The sequence below is a fragment of the Melospiza melodia genome, chromosome 1, assembly GCF_035770615.1.
Source record: "Melospiza melodia melodia isolate bMelMel2 chromosome 1, bMelMel2.pri, whole genome shotgun sequence".
NCBI lineage: Eukaryota > Metazoa > Chordata > Aves > Passeriformes > Passerellidae > Melospiza > Melospiza melodia.
Window position 1 is genome coordinate 149,718,343 of NC_086194.1, and position 18,588 is coordinate 149,736,930.

General features: G+C 40.8%; 1 protein-coding gene across 1 annotated transcript in view; it reads right to left on the reverse strand.

Annotated features, from left to right (window-relative positions):
- Positions 1–18,588, reverse strand: part of GRHL2 (grainyhead like transcription factor 2) — a 57,547-nt gene that overhangs the window by 14,229 nt on the left and 24,730 nt on the right. The window contains exons 9-13 of the mRNA XM_063171592.1: positions 10,605–10,763; positions 5,007–5,094; positions 4,781–4,920; positions 2,791–2,822; positions 1,590–1,684 (exon numbers count right to left, since the gene is read on the reverse strand). Of these exons, the coding sequence (XP_063027662.1) occupies positions 1,590–1,684; positions 2,791–2,822; positions 4,781–4,920; positions 5,007–5,094; positions 10,605–10,763 (514 nt within the window). The remainder of the gene's footprint in view (positions 1–1,589; positions 1,685–2,790; positions 2,823–4,780; positions 4,921–5,006; positions 5,095–10,604; positions 10,764–18,588) is intronic.

The following is an 18,588-nucleotide window of genomic DNA, read 5'->3' on the forward strand; positions in this document are numbered from 1 at the left end:
GTGAGGTCATACACTTCCACTTCAGTTCTTTAGTGGAGCTTGGACACCTTACTGGCTGCTATTTACCTGCATTGCTCTCCTAATAAGACACTTTGGGATTACATTGCCTTTAATGTATATTTTAATGTCTATTTTCACATATCAGACCTGCTCCCTCTCAAACATTACACCTGCGCCCCATCTACACCTGCTCTCTAGGACTCTTGACTCTGCTGTACCAAATAAATCTTGAGAAAAGAGGCTTTCAATATGGCAATGCTGGGGGAAAAAAACCCAAGCATTTTAATACCAGTGAATCCTCTGGCAAAGACAGTTATCAAATGGGTAGGCTCAGCTGAGCTGCACCCCACCAGCACGATCCCAGAGGCAAGGTTCCAGATGGCAGGAAGTTCACCAGGGCAAAGGCCACACTGGAAAAGCCTTGGCCTCCAGCCAGCATATCCAAGATGAGAGAAACACTGAACAGGAAGGGGATGTGAAGACAGCATCCTCCAGCTTCTCTGCTTCTGTGCCTCTCCTGGATTTTACATAGCTTTGCCACCAGCTAAATTTTCTTTCTTTCTAATCTTACCCTTGAAATACCTGCAAGTCCTGAATGCTATCAAAACAACTAACTAAAGCAAAGGACAGGAATAGTCAAAGCAAACCAATACCTCCTTGCAGAAAACTTCCTAGGCTTCCAGCTGGGAAACCCAGGTGAAATTGTAGGAAATGACAGTTCTTTATATAGCCTTCATGGCTGTCATCTTCTGCTTGATAGAGCCCTGATAATGTGAATTGGGCCAAGGTCTTGAGTCAACCAAATGCAAGTCCATAGTCAGTGCTAACCTCACATAATTAATTTAAGATTTAATTAAAAGAATCATATGTTCACATTTATTTCAAGAAGGTATCAGTCTCCATCCTATAATCTTCTATGCTTCCCCTGGTTCAAGCAGACCACCCTAACCAACAGAGAAACTTGGCAAATGCAGGCTTGTGGGAAGCAATTTCTATAAAGCTCTGCTGCAACTGTAATAATACCCACCTGGGCAGTAAAAACACTTAAGGGAAACAAACCCTTAAACAATTCTGTTACATCTGCTGGAAGATGTCTCTCCATGTTTTATATTTCTAATAAGGTAGGAAATTTCTGATTTTATTCCACCGGATCTAAGTTTGCAGTCAGCAGGAGCTTGCCTGTTAAGGTCTCTGTATTTGACCCAATGCATCTTGCATATTTGCTTGTGATCCCAGACAGAACAGAAAAGATGAGCAAAAGTTAAAAATAGACCATCACAGATTTGCTACTAGAACTTGCATAAACTTTGTAGCTTGGCCAAGAACCAAGAAACTTTCTAAGTTTTTTCTATACACTTGTGTCCTGATCCCTTCTTGAGAAAGCACAGTCCTTTTTTTTTTCTGAAGCAATTTTTAGCATTTATTAAAATGCCTCCTTATAGACTGCAGATACAAAGATCTCCTCTCCCATCTACCTGTATTTGCACTAGCATCCTACAACTGACTTTGTCCAAACCACACCTGCCCCTCCCAGTTTGAGGGTTTGAGTCCCACAGAATGATTTTTAACTGCTAAGAATGGATTGTTACCTCTTTTCAGACCTTCTTCTTTGATTTGTTTCAAAGGGGAAGGACCAAACTCTTCCTCCACAGGCCGGAACATCCTTTTCACCAGGACACTGCTACTAGAATATACAAAACAGGGACCATGTCACAGTAAAACTGCTCTCACAGCAGAAGAGGAGACAACAGCAACAGTCATGACTCACTTTGTACTCTGGCAAAAACACCCACTAGATACTCATGTAGCACCAAAAGCAGAAACTGCAAGGATTTAGTTTTTGATGCTTATCTGAACTATCCAGGCCTCTGAAATTGCCAAGACTGACTGGCTGGGACAGGTGACAAGAAAAAATGTTCCAATGTTACACACTAATTTGAAAAACCCCAAAGGCCTTTAAGTGTTTAAATATTGAGGGAAGGGGGGTGGTTATTGCTTGATGCAATAAATCCCTTTGTTTCTCAAATTCCACTGTAAGCCTTATGAAGAGCATCAGTTTCAAAAAGAAATAAAAAGAACCTCATGTTTTCAAGTCAGTGTTGACTGCAGGTGCCTGGCCAGTCCCTACTACAGGTCACTTTTTGCAGATTTATGGGAGCAGTTATGTTACTCCAGAATCTCAAACTTGAGGGTGTGTACTTGGGGATTCAAGCAACTTATAAAAGTATGGGGCTGGCACACAATGTGGGCTGAAGTTCAGCAGCCCATATTAAAACCCTTATTTCATGGCACCTCTAACTATCAGAGGGACTTTCATCAATTCTTCCAGTCCCTCCAAAGTCAGATCAGGACTGCTCCCATTTCCAACCTTTGTCCTTCCCAGGTTCTCTCTTCTCTTTCTGCCTTCCTCTTCTGACACTTGGCCATTCTCTCTGCAGTTCCTGTATTTGTTGCGTACATGTGTGTGCACTGCTAAACAGCTTTCAGGAATGCAGTGAAGTCCAGTGCTTCAATAAAAAATTCCCAGTTTTTAAGTTATTTGAGAACCCTCATGCTCACATAGATGCTTACTTCATTATCAAATATATTGTCCTCTTCCTGTATCAAACCTTAGGGCTCTTTTACTTGGAAATGTATTAAAATACAGACATAAAAAGCAAACAGTTTACATGGGAGAATATGAGGGAAGGGGGAGAAAGGGGTCAGTTTTATCTGATTTCATATTTTGTATCAACTTTCTATGAGTTTAAAATGTTAACTGCAAAGCTTGTGAAACAATAAATATCTTACCCTTCTCTCTCATCATCTGTATTGTAGTAAACCTAGAAGGACGGAAATAAAAATCAATTATTCCCAAAACTCAGACACTTGCTTAACAGAACAACTTCAAAAGGGAGAAAAGACAACAAGTGTTTTGCAGTTTGTCATATGTTAAAAATCCTTTTCTTCCTATAAAACACAAACACTACTAGTTCTAAACTGTTATCTGGAAGAAGCGTGGCTTAGAGAAACTGTTGTTGAACATCATCTACGGGAAATATATCAAAGTTTATTTGAGAGACATTACCCTCTTCCCTGCTTTATATAATTTTCCCAATTATTTTACAATCCTCTAAATCAGATTGCTACTCACCTAAATAACCCCTAATACAGTTTAAGCCACAACACTCAAAAGCTTTTGTATGTATTTAATACTGTCTGAAAATCTAATTAAACTATAAAGAACAAGATTAAACTACAGGTCTAATGGGAATACAATTACTGAAGGTACAGCTGAACATTTTTTGCACAGCTGTGGGCAGAAGCCCAAGTCCAGTTTTGTGGAAATCCACGTAGCTGAGAGTCACAGGGACAAATTTACAGTAGCAGCAAATGCAGCTGACAGTAGCAGGGGAGGTATAAAATCACAGTCTCTTGTCCAACACTTCACAGAACACTCAACCAAACTCCTCACAATGTGCCCACACTGCAGGTCCACACCAACAAGGGCAGCAGCCCTGCAGCTGCTGAGCTGGGCAGGGCAAGCCACCCCAGGCAGGTCTCTAGCACTGGCTCAGAGCACTCAGAGCACACTTGGCTCTCACTGGGAGCCTTCACTTCTGAAACTATGCAATGAAAATAGCTCAGAGGTGTGTGTGTGCAAAGCTGAGGGCTGTAACTATGAGTTACAGCAATAAAAGACATGGCTGAACATTGCCTAAGAGCTAGGAAATGGGGATATCTTCCAGTTAGTTTAGAAAATTATTTACAGGATTATATATACTAAGGAATGTTTCCACCGTCTCCTGTTTTGAAACAAATCCCCATTTTGGTTTGAAAGCCATGAGGACAGAAGGTACCCAACACTGACATGTGAGTGGGCGTCTTTCCAGCTTGGGAGAGTAAGCCTGTGACAGCTGTGATTACAACGTCTGTGCTCTTTGTGCTTTGCTCAACCACAATTCTCACTGCTTCAAAATTGACAATTCCAAATGGCCTGTCCTTTTTACAACCTTCCTAAAACTTTCTGATTTTTATGGATTCCCACAATGCATATTAGATTTCCTCATCAACTACTTGTCTTAATAAACATATGCATAACTGTCTCATTCTGCTCCCTGAGATGTTAATAAATGACACGTTCATAGTAAAAAAGTTGTCAGAGCTGACCCTCCAGTTCAGGCTTTCAACTTCCCAGCAGGTGATAAAATAGAAAAGAGCCAAGTTAGGAAAGACTTATGTTTACTAATGATAATAACTACCAATACTGAGTATTTAACATTAGCATGACAGAGTTTTTACTTGGAAGAGTGAAAATATTTTTTTCAAGGAATTTCCAGATCTCTAGGTGATGCTGACAGAAAACGGGTAGTGGTGTTTAGTGACCATACTCTTGACCTTTCTACACGGGTAAGAGCTTGGTCATTGTTTTCAGTTGTGACAGGGAGGGGGATCTCTGCTACCACAAGGTGGCACTTCATTTCACCAAGCCAAAGAGTACACTCAAAACCAGATTGTGTTTCAGTCACAAATCAACCTTATATTTGAAAGCAAAAGAATGACAGTACTGTAACAAAACAAGTCAGTTGTCAAAGAAGTATAAACTCCTCTGCACCCAGAACTCAGAAAGGTACTTGCCTTTTCTAAGGTCCTCTATTAGTGATGTGCAAAAACTGCATTTACCAAAATGAGAGCTGAAACAAGTGGCCCCCAGGAACAGTTATTTACTTCCCTAAAACCTGCCCCAGAGCAGAGGCAGCCAGGTGGCAAGTGGGCACCTGCTCATTTCATTATTTCCTACCTGTCCAGTTCTTTGCAGGTTTCCAAAGTGAACATCCGGTATGAAGAGAACGGGCTGGGAATCCAGGTCAGCCATTGTTTTGAAGAAGGTGATATCACTCTTTTTCTGCAGAGGGAGTGCACTCAACTTCCCTTCAGCTGCTAGGTGGATCACAAAGCACAGAGTTGTGAAGGGAGGCATGGTAAGCGTGACTTAGCCCCAGACCAGAAAGGCCCATTTCACTAACCATTATTACATGAGGCTTGGGATGTCTGGCCTTTGCCTTTCTTCCTGTTCTGCTTTCTCTCTTCATCTCGGATTTTCCTTTCTGCTCCCTGATGCAAGAAAGATAACAAACAGATATTACCCAAAGAGGAACCACCATGAGCTTTGTACTCTGCAATGCCTGGAACTACAGCATCAGAAACACAGAAATGCTAAAAGAGAAACTGGTTACTTCATTGAAGACAGATCTGTCCAGTCTGTTGGGAAGGTTTTGCATGGATCACCTGTGCCTGAGACTCAGCTGGCACATCCAGTAGCTCCCAGAGCTGCAGACAGCAAGAGGAACACATCCCCATGTTGGTTTGGAGGAGCCAGGACAGGCAGTGTGCAGTCTGTAGCAGGACTGATGCCAGCACAGCTTGTGCAAAGGGCATCCCAAGCCCAGTGTCTCTGCAATGGACAGAGTGCTCAGGCCAAATATTTTGTGTAATGGCATAAAACACCTGCAGGATTGCTATCATTTTACATAATGTCTGGGCTGAGGTCTTCCCTAAACTCTCCTCCACCCAATTTGTCTGGGGGTGGCATTGCTGCACTGTAGCCAGCTGTGCAGAGCCTTTGAGAACTGACAGTCCAAAAAGGCTGTGCTGACAGCTTGCCAACATTGCAAGGGTTCTTACAGAAAAATACAGGCATTTCAAACTGGGAGAAGCTCTCTAGAAATAGGAAAGCAATGTAGCACTGCCCTATTAGGTACCAGGAACTCCTGGGAAGTTACAGGCTTCTGTTATGTAAATACACTCTCAACAAGTTTAAAAAATAAAACTTGTTATTGACATAAAAAGCAGCAACACCTCCTTTGAAGTTCTCCTAATTTACTTTATAAATAATGCCTATCACATTGTGAAGGGTAATGAAGATCCATCTGCTCCCAGACAGTTGGCATGCAAGATTACAGAATTTTTTTCCATATTAAAATTAGAAGTTTCTTGAATAGAAAGGGAGTGGAGGGAGGTAAGGAAAGCAAAAAACACCCACTCAAGACGGCAAAATTCACACATGACTCAATGACCAAGTTTAGAAAGAGTGCAAGGAAAGATGTACTCCTGACTGTGATCTATCAGTAGATTTCCAGAGGCTGAAAGAGCTGGAGGAAGAAATAGCTCTTTAGAAAAACATGAATGTGTCAAACAGAAACACTGCCTCCAGACAGGTCCCAGTCCAGTTGTCACTCACCAACCTCAACCGCAGAAGCCAAGGGATTCAGAGCTGTGCACTTATCAAAATTGTTTCTAGAGGTACATTTGTAACCTTTAAAGCCACCTGTTCTTTCTAAGAAAGGAGCAAAAATACACATCCCAGCCCTGTTCAGCAAAAAGCACACCCTGAGAAACCTGTGCTGCACAAAGGGCTCTGCCAGGTGGCCGCAGCCGCACCTATCACTCGGTGCTGCCACTCTGCTGCTCACAGGAAACAGGATGAACCATCAAAGTACTTCACACACAACACCAAGTGTGAGTTTTCTCTCAGGAAAGCAGAAACTGAGGAGGATTCAGCCTTTTATATATAATAAAAAAAATATATTTTACTGATTTTCTGTAATATTCTTTGTAACCATGAACTCGGTGACGCTTTACAGCTTTCTCTTCAGTCATTCATTCAAGGCAACACACCCCAAGATCTCTGGGGGGCAGGCAATCCCTGGGCTGGGCAGTCATTCCCATCTAGCAGTGTTTATTTGTGCCACAGCCACTTCACAAATGTGGCAACTGCAATACCCACAAAACTACCTACCAGCCCTTTTGAGCTTGGAGCAGCCCACAGGGCAGGGCCAGCCCAGCCTACAGAATGGATGTCATAGTCACAGGAATGAGACCACAAAATTATTTTTGCCTACTAGAGCATTTCTGCTGCATAGTTTTGAGAGCTGAGCCATCTGACACATACCTAATAAACCACAGTTTGCACATCTCTTCAGGACAGAAGAAATTACCTTTCTACTGGGGACTATAAACTATGCTGCGACCAGTGAAATAATTAAATTAGTTCTTAATTTTTTCATTGATATCTGGGCTTTGTATAAATGCAAGGAGTACTTCTGCTACTAATTATTAACAAAATGCAGCTTACAAATTTCAGCTGACTCAAAGTATTTTCTTCCTAATCCTTCAACTCATTTAGACTTAAGTCTTGCACCACACTGATGCTCATGTGTACTCTTGCTTCTAGTTCCAGGCTAAAGCATTCCACATCTCATTGGGCAGGCACACAGACATAGGCTGATGTCTTTGTGCCTGCCCAATGAGATGTGGAATGCTTTAGCCTGGAAATAAAAGCTCTCTCCAAAGCTAAAGATTAATAGGCAATTAGAGTTTCTAAATACTCTATGATAATCCATTTTCTCTATGATGATCCACACCAAAAACAAGGACGTGTGAACTGCACATATTCCAAAGAACATGTATTTTTCAGGTTAAACAAAACTGGATTAATTTATTTTATTTTGGATCAATGTTATGGTATTTGCCAAGTCAAGTTCTGCTTCTTTTCAGCAGATAATCACATATAGAAAATCAAGTAGCTCTGAAGTCCCAGTTCTTTCATACACAGTGGCTAAACATTGTGCAATATATAAATATAAATAGGCCTGGTAGCAAGTTTCCCTGACAACCTACTTAAGGAATAAAAATTAGATAAACTTATAATGCAGCATCAGTGATCTGCACTGATGACTGCAAGGCAGAGAATTAGCACTGACAAAACAAGACGTGGACTATAACAAATGCTTTGAAGATTGCCTAGTGAAAAACAAACATGGGCAAAAGATTGGATGACAAATAGGGAGTATGGTAAAGTTAAATTTGTTAAGTAACATTTACAGCCTTTGCAACATTTATCACCATACATTTATGTCACAAAGCACATACTGGATGTTATTTCATGTTGCTCTCTAGTTTATATGTAAACTAATATTAAAATGAAGGAATTGCCAGAATAAATACTAATTTTTATATATATAATATGTACCACTTAGCTAAATGCAGATTTATTTCTTCAAAGATAACTCTTTCCACAACAGCTACACTGTGTTGCAGCTACAAGACATTAATTTGTCAGTGAATGTTCTTAAAAACTGGACACCTCCACCTGTGATTTATCTAAGTGAATATACAAATACATCCACTGGTTCTAAAGAGGCACCAGCACTACAGAAAGAAACATTTTTAGTAACACCTCAGGCACAGAAACATTTTTTTCTTCCATGTTGCAGAATGAGAAACATTTCACACTTAGGGAAGAGGAATTTACTGTGCAGTTCCACCAGGCCAGGTGATTGTAATAAATCAGGTACTTTTGTCATCAGCTTCTCTTTGAGGCTGTCAGACTGGGGCATAAGAGAGCAGTTCACACTTTCAGAATATATAAAGATCATTATATGATTGCTGAGTGGTTTTTTTTTATGTTCCTATAGTTCCTCTTCAATTCATCAGGACAAGTAGGTAGGCAATAAATAACAGTCACAGCTTCATGGCCTTCCCCAAGGAGGCAGCAAGCTTTGTCCATGTCACTGGGGGGAGAGCCACAGGCTAGCAAGAGAAACTCAACCATTTAGCACCACCTTAACCAGAGCCAGGGGTTTATTTTGACATCTTGGAAAGATGAGGATACCCAGCCACACCAGCTACCTTCCTCTGAGCACGTTGAATTCTCCCAGTGCCACCAGCATGTGGAAATTCTCCAAACATTTATTTACTTACTAAAGCCCTGTGACAAATAGATGTTGGTAAAGATCTGGCAACATAAGTTTGGGGAGAAGCAAGAATTTGTCTTTTACCAAGTGCAAATTAGCACAAACTGTCATGTGCATTGACCTCAATAATTTTCATTTGCTCAAGTCACTTTCACACCTGCATTAACTTAAAAAGCTCTACATGTGTGTATATATTTATATTAAACACATATACAGCCTATTATCAATACCCTTGAGCCCTTCAGTTCCCACTTCCAATTTCTGATGTGTATAACACTTTAACTACCCCTGTGATCTCTCCTACTTTGAGACAGTTTTGATTAATAGACTCAACATTCATTTCCTGCTTTTTCGTCTGGATACTTGAAGCTCCAATTAAGCCAATAGCTGCAATGAACATTTATTATTCAAAATCTCCACCAGTTGTATCTAGAGGTCACCCTTGATGAGTTTGTGCTCTGAATTTCCTTCCTTTTTTAAATAATTCAAATTTTTCTAATTGCGCTTCAGAAACAGGTAGATGAAAACGACTTGTTACTTTGATATTTACTGAGCTTTTAAGATCCAGCTGTAGTTTCAAATCTCTCAATATTTGACATTCAAAGTTACAATTAAAAGCATAGCATTTTGGCTGCAAGAAGACCTCAGTGCAAACATTTACATTCATTACTTCCAAAGATTTTCCTCCACTAACACAACAGACTGATCAGCCCTCAAGATGTCAAAACGGCAACAGGGGAATGAACTGAAAAGGGGGAAGGAGCAGCAACACAGAGACCTGAAACAGTTGAACTCTTACCCTTTCCATTAAAAAGTTAATGTTATGTTTTGCCTGGGGCATGGCCTTTTGTCTTTCTATTCCCACCTGTAGGATGGCAAGACTAATTTGGATAAAATTCCAAGTCACTTAAATAGATGTAGGCTCCTGAATCCCTGAACCTTGACTAGAATCCAGGCATCAGCTCCCCTATGAAAGATGTTTCTCAGCATGGAGAAAGTCATCAGCTGACAGATGCTACACAAAACTGAAAAGTGGTCACACTCTCTTTGAAGTATCATCACTGACATTTCTGAGGAACTGTTTCTATCTGGTGATATACACTGCTGACCATGACACTGTCTGATTCATTCAGGCATGATCTATGTCTGGGTGCTGAAACATCTTACTAGTCTCCACAGAGGAGCAGTCATACCTACAGCAAAAAACCAAAATTTTGCTTAAGAGGGTGTGAACACACACAAAAAAATAGTTACTGAATTACAAAACGGGAATGGCTAATATATTTTTTGTATTTTACTTTTGATAAGAAAATCCTAGCAACATAAGAGTTTCTAAAATAACTGTAAGTAAAGCAGGGGGAAAACCCATCAGCTGTGTCACTGGAATTTGCTGGTTTCCATTGCATTATAAAAGGGAGCTTGGAAGACCCTCACTGAAAGTGCATTTTTTCTGTCAGAGAAACTGATATGAAGTTTATCTATCTATCCTGGCTGTCAGAAGGGAGGACATCAGCAGACTGCCACTTATGTAAGTGAGCCTGTGATCAGCACTGACCTTCCAAACAGAGATACTTGCATTTGCATTTTCTATTACTTTATTGATATTCCACAATCATGACCTGTAACATGCTATCCTTAAACAGTCCAATTATTGCTCACAAGCTGAGAAATCAGGGCCAAAAAGGCTGCAAAGCAGTAAAATAATGACATGATAATCAGTTAGATTTGTGATACAGCTGGACCAAGTGCTATGATGAAATACAATTCTTTAAGGAAAGAAACAGCATTTAATTAGGTCTAAAATACAGGAACAATAAACTGCCTAACAAGATTCCTCCTTTATCCATGGTAACTATGCTTTGCACTTACCTTGTCACAAAAAACCTTGATCTGGCAGTAGGCTCGGTGGATAGGTTTATTGCTGCGGTTGTTGTAGCTGTAAGTATCAATCTGAATCATCAAAGGAAGTCCTTTTACTCCTTTTTGTGAGGAGAAGTCTGTGCTCAAGCAATTCACTGTGATGAAAATCTGTGTGCCAGAGAGATTACTTTTTAAAATGTGGTGCAAACAACAATTAAAATTCCAGAAATACATAACAAGAAATGGGAAAATAAAATAAAAAGGTTTTAATTCAGCTATGATGCATGCTCTGGCAATTCACACATTTATCCTCCACTTCTGTCCAGCAAAGACACTCTATCCTGGGAAGAACAAAATTGAAAGCCATATATTGCTGCTTCAGTTTGGATCAGAAGCTCACATTTGAGGTGAATCATTTGGTTCTCTCAACTTATCATGCTTTGGTTCACACCAGAGGCTCAGAATACATGAACTGGATTCTTTTTGGAAGAGCCAGACCAGAAAGATATGTTCCAGGAGCACTCAGATCCTCCAGCTGCTCATAGTTGCTTAGTTCATGGGAACTGACTAAAGATAATCTGAGATAAAACCTCCTAAAACATGCCTTATGTGGATGTCAGGTCTTTAGCCCTCACTTGTTCCACTCCTCAACCCTGCTCTGTATGTTTGCACTATTTGTTGATACAGATCATCTTGCTTCACCCTTTCCAGCTGCCTTAGGTATGGCTTGCTCATCTGACAGCTCATTCAAATTCAGTGGGACAAAGATAAACTCTACTCCTTTTATTTTAAACATTTTCTTCACATCTCATTGACACTACTGCTTTCTTCATCCCATCAATAGATACTCCTGTGTTTCACTTTAAGGGCCCTTCACAGTCTTTCCTCCTTTTTAAAGATGCACCTCACCCTGTGTTTCAAACTGGGAAGGAATTTTTCAAATATTCATAAAACTACTTCCTACCTCTTCTCAGAAGTTCTCTTTGTTCCACAGCATCCACACAACTTGACACTGCATTCAGAGAGTCACAGAGTCATCTGAGCTGGAAGGGACTGGGAAGCATCATCAGGCCCAGCTCTTAATGGCCCATCCAGGGATGGAACCCACAACCTCAGCATTAACCAACTGAGCTAGCAAGTCCCCTGCTTGCCTGTGCTTCAGAAATCCATCTCTTGCTCTCCTTCTACAAAAAAAACTTACAACTTAATAGCCACTAATCATCTACCTCTCATTAACTCAGTTGGCACCATGGGACAAGGTGTGTGTCATCTGTACAGGACCTGGGAGTCTTCTCCCACCACCAAAGTCTTCCAAGGACTATTCTGATGTAAAGCAAACATTATGAACTGAAATACCACCAATAGCTTTCAGTCAGGATGGCATTCATAAAACTCAAGAGAAGAAACTATATTAAAAATCTAATTTTCAGCCCAGTAAGGAATATGTGCATTACATAATAATTTGGGGCAATTGTGTATTAACTTGATTCTACTTTTCACTTGCCCTTAGTTTAAAAAGCAACAACAAAACACCAAACAAAACGAAACCCCAAAAGTGAGAACCAAGGAAAAGGACTGAGAAAACCAGCAGTACATACCCCTGAACCAGGAGGATGTGAAACCTGCCCCAGAAGAATAAGGAGGCTCAGGAAAGAAGAGATCTCAAACTGGTCTCTCAAACAGACCTAATGCGCTCCTCACAGGGCAGAGGAGAGGGCAGCAAACCCTGGGATCTGGGAGGATTCCTGAAGGAAGAACATGAAGGACATCCCTCCCCCCTCCCCCTCCATTCCACAAACAGGGAAAATAAATCAACAGCATGAGTGAGGAGAATGCAACATCCCTAAGAAAGACAACTGAAAATAAAGAAGGGCTCCAGCAGGGCTGGTGGGGGATACTTTACCCTCCTGGCAGAAGTTAACATTACAGTCAGGGTCTTTATGATGGAGCCAGAGCAGCTTGTTTGCCTGACTGAGCTAATGGCCCCTCCTCTCTGCTTCTGATTGTATCGCAGAGCTGCATTTACAAATGAAATAGTTGAACTTTAACTGCCGAGAGAAGAGGGAGGCAGGGAAAGGCCCTAGGTGAAACTCTGATTTTGAAGCTGATAGTGTTATTTCTGTTTCAAATTACAAGTTGATCTCCTCCAGCCCCAAAGATAAGTGTAGACACAGTGAATACCCTCTGAAATACAACAGCCTGAATTTTCATTTGCCTTCAGAATAATTTATAGTGTCAGGGCAATGGTTTAAAGTGTGTGTGAACACACAGTAGTGGAAGGAAGCCTAGCATAAAACAGAATCTGGTCTCCCTATATTTTAGCCCATACTTCTGCACAGATTTTCCAAAATGTACATTCAAATGTGAGAAGACATGCAGGCTTTGCATCTATCTAGCAGTTTGTACTTCTTCCACCCTTGCTGCACACTCAGCTGAGAAGCAAAAAAGATCTTGTCCCACCTTAATCAACTACATACACTGTGTCATCTCTTCCACTGCCTCCACAATCACAGAGCAGAGTAGGAACGGCTGGGGAAGACAGACTTTGTGCTTTCAAGAGTCCCCACACAGCAATAACAGATTATTCAGCATGAATAATAGATAGCTGCTGTAAGACTCAATATCTTGTCCTGACACTGTAATACATCAGGATCTCTCTGAGGAGCAATGACTATACATTCATGCACATGAAGTGTACTAAACTTTCTGTCACATCATTTGCACCTCACAGACAGACAGATGGATTTGAATTAACACAGATCATTGATAGTGGGGAAATTTTCTGTCTCCATGCAATGTTCTATTAGCTTTCCTGTAAAGCACCACACTGACTTTGGATTTGGAAAACACGGGGGTGTATAGAGGGAAAGGAAAGAGGGCATAACTTCTGTTTTTATTTTAGGGAGCTTCTTCTTTGCATGACTAAAGATTTGCACCAGTGTAGCAGGCTACTATGGTGAAGAGGACCTGAAGAAACATCTGAACAGTCCCCTTCTCTCTCCCCTGGTCTGACCAGAAACCATCTTCCCAAAGCAGTCACCTGCTCTGAGCAGCACTGATTTCAGCCATTTGTCCAAACACATCCTGCTTTGCCCTTTGCAACTCTCATCTTCCCCCTCTTTCCAGCTCCTGTCCGTAATGCATGCACTCCCACTCATGATGAGACAAGGGGCAAAACAGCTCCATGGGCAGCCACAAAATGGAGAGCTATTCTACTTTTCTTAGAAGATATCCAGATTTAAGATCTCCTTTGCTGTGGTATTTTGCATAGTAGATTTAACATGGTTAGAAAATGTAGAGTTAAGTAGAAATTACAGTAGCAGGAAGAGAAATCACTGTCTCCCTCCTAATCCCTGTTTACACTTGTCTTAGAACTGTATTAATAAAAGTTACTATGATTGTACCCAAATTCAGACGCAACTTTTTTTTCCTGTGCAAACTGGATTTTAGCAAAGTTTTGCTATCTGGAACACGTTGTATAATTGTCATTATAGTGATGTCTTTTTTTTTAATGTCAGCATATCTTAGATTAATGCAATTAATGGCAGAGTTCCACCCATCTAGTCTCCAGCTCAGGCATGCCATTAGCAATTAAATACTAATTTAGAGAAACATTTGGTGCTGAGAAAGTTTCACAAGTGGCCCAAGATAACAACAGCTCTTCTATTTGTTATAGATCACGTCTAGAAAAAGCACTCTGTCTTTTGGGGACTACTCCTCCACGGTGTAGCTGCTATTATGAGAATTACTGTTTGTTAAATACTGCAGCATAATTAGGGATGTACAAGACACAAACACAATAATCTGCCTTAAGGGAAAGCAAGGCTCAGAAGTGCATTTCCCTTTTTATCATTTAATTCAGCCAACATGACTCTTGCTGCGGTCTCTCAGCTTATATACTAAAGGTCTACAGCTATGAAACTTCTAATATAAGCCTTTTATTACTATTTACATTTCTGGCTCCCATTGTCTCAGAAACTGCCAAGGGCAGAAGGGAGGCACAAAATTATAAACTTAAAGCAATTTCTCTACTGAATACTGGCAATACATAGAACCCTGGTGATGGGTCTCTTAAAAGTCTGCTTTAAAAGGTTCCTCCCTCCAGACCCTAACAACAAAGAGTTAACTGACTCGTCTCTCAAATGACTAACATCAATCCCATCATTCCTCACACACACAGAAAGTGTGGGTCTATAGTTTCTCCTACCAGCCGTTACCTTATAAATCCCACACAAAGGTAAGACCTTTGTTTTATTTCAATACAAATGTCTCCAGCAAATGTTTACACTACTCTTTTGAAGCTTCCTCAACCCACACCACACCCCGGCAACTACATAAAAATGCCATTTGCTTTGAATCCCAGATGCATACTTACCAAGCCATTTGTATACACTGAATTTCAACATTATGTGCTACCACAGGTTAACTCTTCTCTAATATATACACATGTGTGTGTGCATGTCTCACATCTATATATACACTCATATATATATATATATGCACACTTGCACACACAGACATGGTTTATTAAAGTAGCTGCCAAGTCTAATCCTACATAATTTCTGCTACTAACTCCCCAAAATGAAGCATCTTTTCTTTCAACCTCTACATTTTTAGAGTAGAAAAGACATTAATTTCCTTCCCAATTAAATTGATGTAACTTGAGAAGGAAAGTCACGATTAAGGAAAAAAAAATCTTATACTAGTCAAAGCCTGGCCTAAGTATCACTAACAATGTTTAAGAAATATGGATTGCCACAACACAAATTACTGCTAGAGATAATGCTGTTCTATAAACTTGATTTTGCCATTGTACCCACTGGAATTGGAGCTCACTTTGGCCCACAATATCCAAGAACCTATTCCGGCAAATCAGTCACTCCTTGAAAACAGCTTATTACTCTGTGAGCCATGCCAAAACTCATTAAATAACTGGAAAGGTTCCCAGAGGCTTCAGCATACTTTGGATTAAAGATCTACATTTCAGTTAAATATAGCAGGGCAGTTATTGCACGCAAGTATACACAACAACTGCTCAGCACACAACTCCTGCACTCACTGAAATCATCTCACTCATCTGCCAGCACCTGCCTGAATAACACAGCCACAAACATGTCTGTTTATTGCATGTCCAAGTTGCAGTGCTTAGCAGAAATCTGTGATCTCTTGATATCACTGAAAACTGTTTGTCTCTTTAAGGTGTCATATTTTGTTAGCAACTGCTCACTGAAGTAATATCTTTGATTTTTAGGCTATAAAATACTTCCCATAAAAATATGCAATTGTTTCAAGAAGTAACACCGTCACAGCCAATTTAAATGCTCCAAGCACCTACCAGAGAGAAGTCATATCTCAAGGAGGTGGTATGGTTTATGACAAATATATTATCCTTTGACCAAGACAATTCTGTCTCTTTAACCATCTTTCTTACAAACTAACTTATGTCAGTCCTAACACTGCAAGCAGACAGATGAATGTCTATCAGAAATGAAGCTGAGTCTGTTCAAGAGCCTCCACTAGAACTTTGTCCACTTGCCAGATGCTGCAAAATCATCTACAGGGCAACAGCAAGGCAACTACATAGCTTCTAGCATATTATAAGGACACTTTCAAAAGACAGTTGTTAATTGTTGTTTGTTTCTTCATTTTTTTTTTAAATAACTCCTTTAAAAACACCAAACATAGCATTTGGGTTCAACCAAAGGGAGACAACAAATCACCTTACCCATAAACATTACATATTTATAACAGAATTAAATATGGGAGGGAAACAAAGATGGATTGTACAAAACTGTTCTTCTCTTCCTACCCCTGCTCCCTTACAGCAATATTTTTGTTTTAAGAAAGCACTGAGTTTGACATGGCTATAGAGCCTTCCCCTCATTTCCCTGGATCCTGCTCTGAGCCACAAGCCTGACAGTGACCTCTAGATAAGAGCCCCAGCAGAAAGGGATGCTGTTCTAGAAAAGGGTAAGGATGTGCCAGGACTAACTCTCCTCTGCCAGAGGCAAGGGAACTGCTGCTGTCAACCAGACACAGCAGAGACAACAGTAGCAGAGTGGTGTTCCTGACTTCGTTGCTGTTTCCTTAGATCACAGAAAGCAACAGTGTGATGATTCCACCTCTTGGCATGCACTGTACAAGGTTCTTGTTCTGCCAAGCAGCAGTTGGAAGATGACACACCAAGCATGGTGAACTGGAGCCAACAGCCCAGTTCCACTGACATTACTGGGGCAACACAGAGAGGCCTCTGCCTGTACCCTCTGCATTCCTTTTTATCCCACTAAGACCCAGCACGAGATGCTGCCCTACCAGCCCTTAGCAGGCTCCCTGGTAGCTGGCAGATTCTGACTGCCACACCCATTCTCCTATACCCTCATCCTGAAGGGCTGCGAGGGGAAGGCCTGCTCTGTCTGTGTGTGAGAGGAAAAGTCTGACTTCAAATGAGGAGAAACGTGGCTTTAAATTAGCTGCCATCCAGGTGGAGTAGGAAAGTGAGAAACCTGCTGCTCAAGATAGGTCTTCTAAATGTGGGGTTTAGTTTCCCAGGAGAGAGAGTTCTATTTGGTTAGGTGATTTCTACTAGTTCTGTTTGATTTTCCACATCACTCCCCAGTGCACTTTCAACAAGAAGTATTTCTTTGCTTCTTCCAGGGCCAGTAGAGTGCCTCATCATATCCCAACTCAGAGGCCCTGAAAAGAACTGTTGTGTGCCACTTTTATCTGACTTGATTAAAAAAAAAAAAGGCTTTTGTGCCTCTGAGGGGGTTAAGTTTTAATCTTGAAATTGTGGTGAAAATGGAAAATAATACCAAACAGAAACAATGGAGGCAGTTGAAAGATCATCATTCAAAAAGCTTAGGAAAAGGGAGTCTGTAATTATTCTTCATCTCCCATGGATGAGGTAATTGCTGGAGAAAAAACAGCCTTCAGTGAGGTGCCTTAGCACCCACAGCTTTCCAACACCACAGGGGCATCCTATGGGAATCCCCAGACCCAGTGCAAGCAGTTATTGTATCAAACTTCCCAACAGGAGCAAGCATGTACACATACATGTGTGTGTGTGGGGAGGGAAACACTGGAGCGCAGACAAGGTGATAAGCTTTCACGTACAATCTGATTTATGCTTGATAGCCAAACACTAAAGCATGTTATAAATCCTCTTTTATCAATACATTTACAGTTCAAGCTCCTAAAAGATCAGATATTTAATACCTCAAAATAAATATGCATAAGCCAATTTGCATTTTAATCACTGTTTCCTGCAGAAATACAAGCAGCTTAAATTTCACTCCTAGCACTTTTTTAATCCAGAAGGAGTCTTTACTTCAAAATCTCAGCTTGTTTTGTTTCCAGTGATCATTGCAAAAGTTGTGTTCATAATGTTCTGGCACCCAAGGCAAGAGCCAGGCGAATGGTGTGAGATTAGGAAAAAATGTCTGAGGTTAATACCTGACATTAATGGATGTGACTTCCTTGTTCCTAGATCAACATGGGTGTCTTGCTAAGTCTGGCTTGGAGCTGCAAATGCAAATGTCTTAGAGAGCTGCCAGCCCAGGGACAAGACTGCCAGGTTCTAGCCCTGGTAGTGCTTCTGCAAAGGTCCTCGAGGAGGACTGCTGTGTTGGAGATCCCAAATCGGTGTTTGCTTGCACAGTGATCACACACACACACCAGTCGCCTGTTGTGACTGCAGAGGACAACCTACAGCTGTATTTTGAAATGGAAACACATAATAGGGAAATATCTGGGCCGTTGAAAATGTAATCACTACATGAGTAAATACAGCACCATTAGCAACTGGGCCAAGTACAACTCTGTTTATCAACACCTGCTTTTGAAAGAGCTGGGTGATTTTCAGAACTATTGTCTTTCCTTTTAAGATGCGCATCAGAGATTAAATCCCTGTTACTATAAACAGTCAGTACCTTCAGTCAGGAGTGAGGACAGTGGGCCTTAATGCTACCACTCAGTGTTCAGTAAAGTTCTCAGG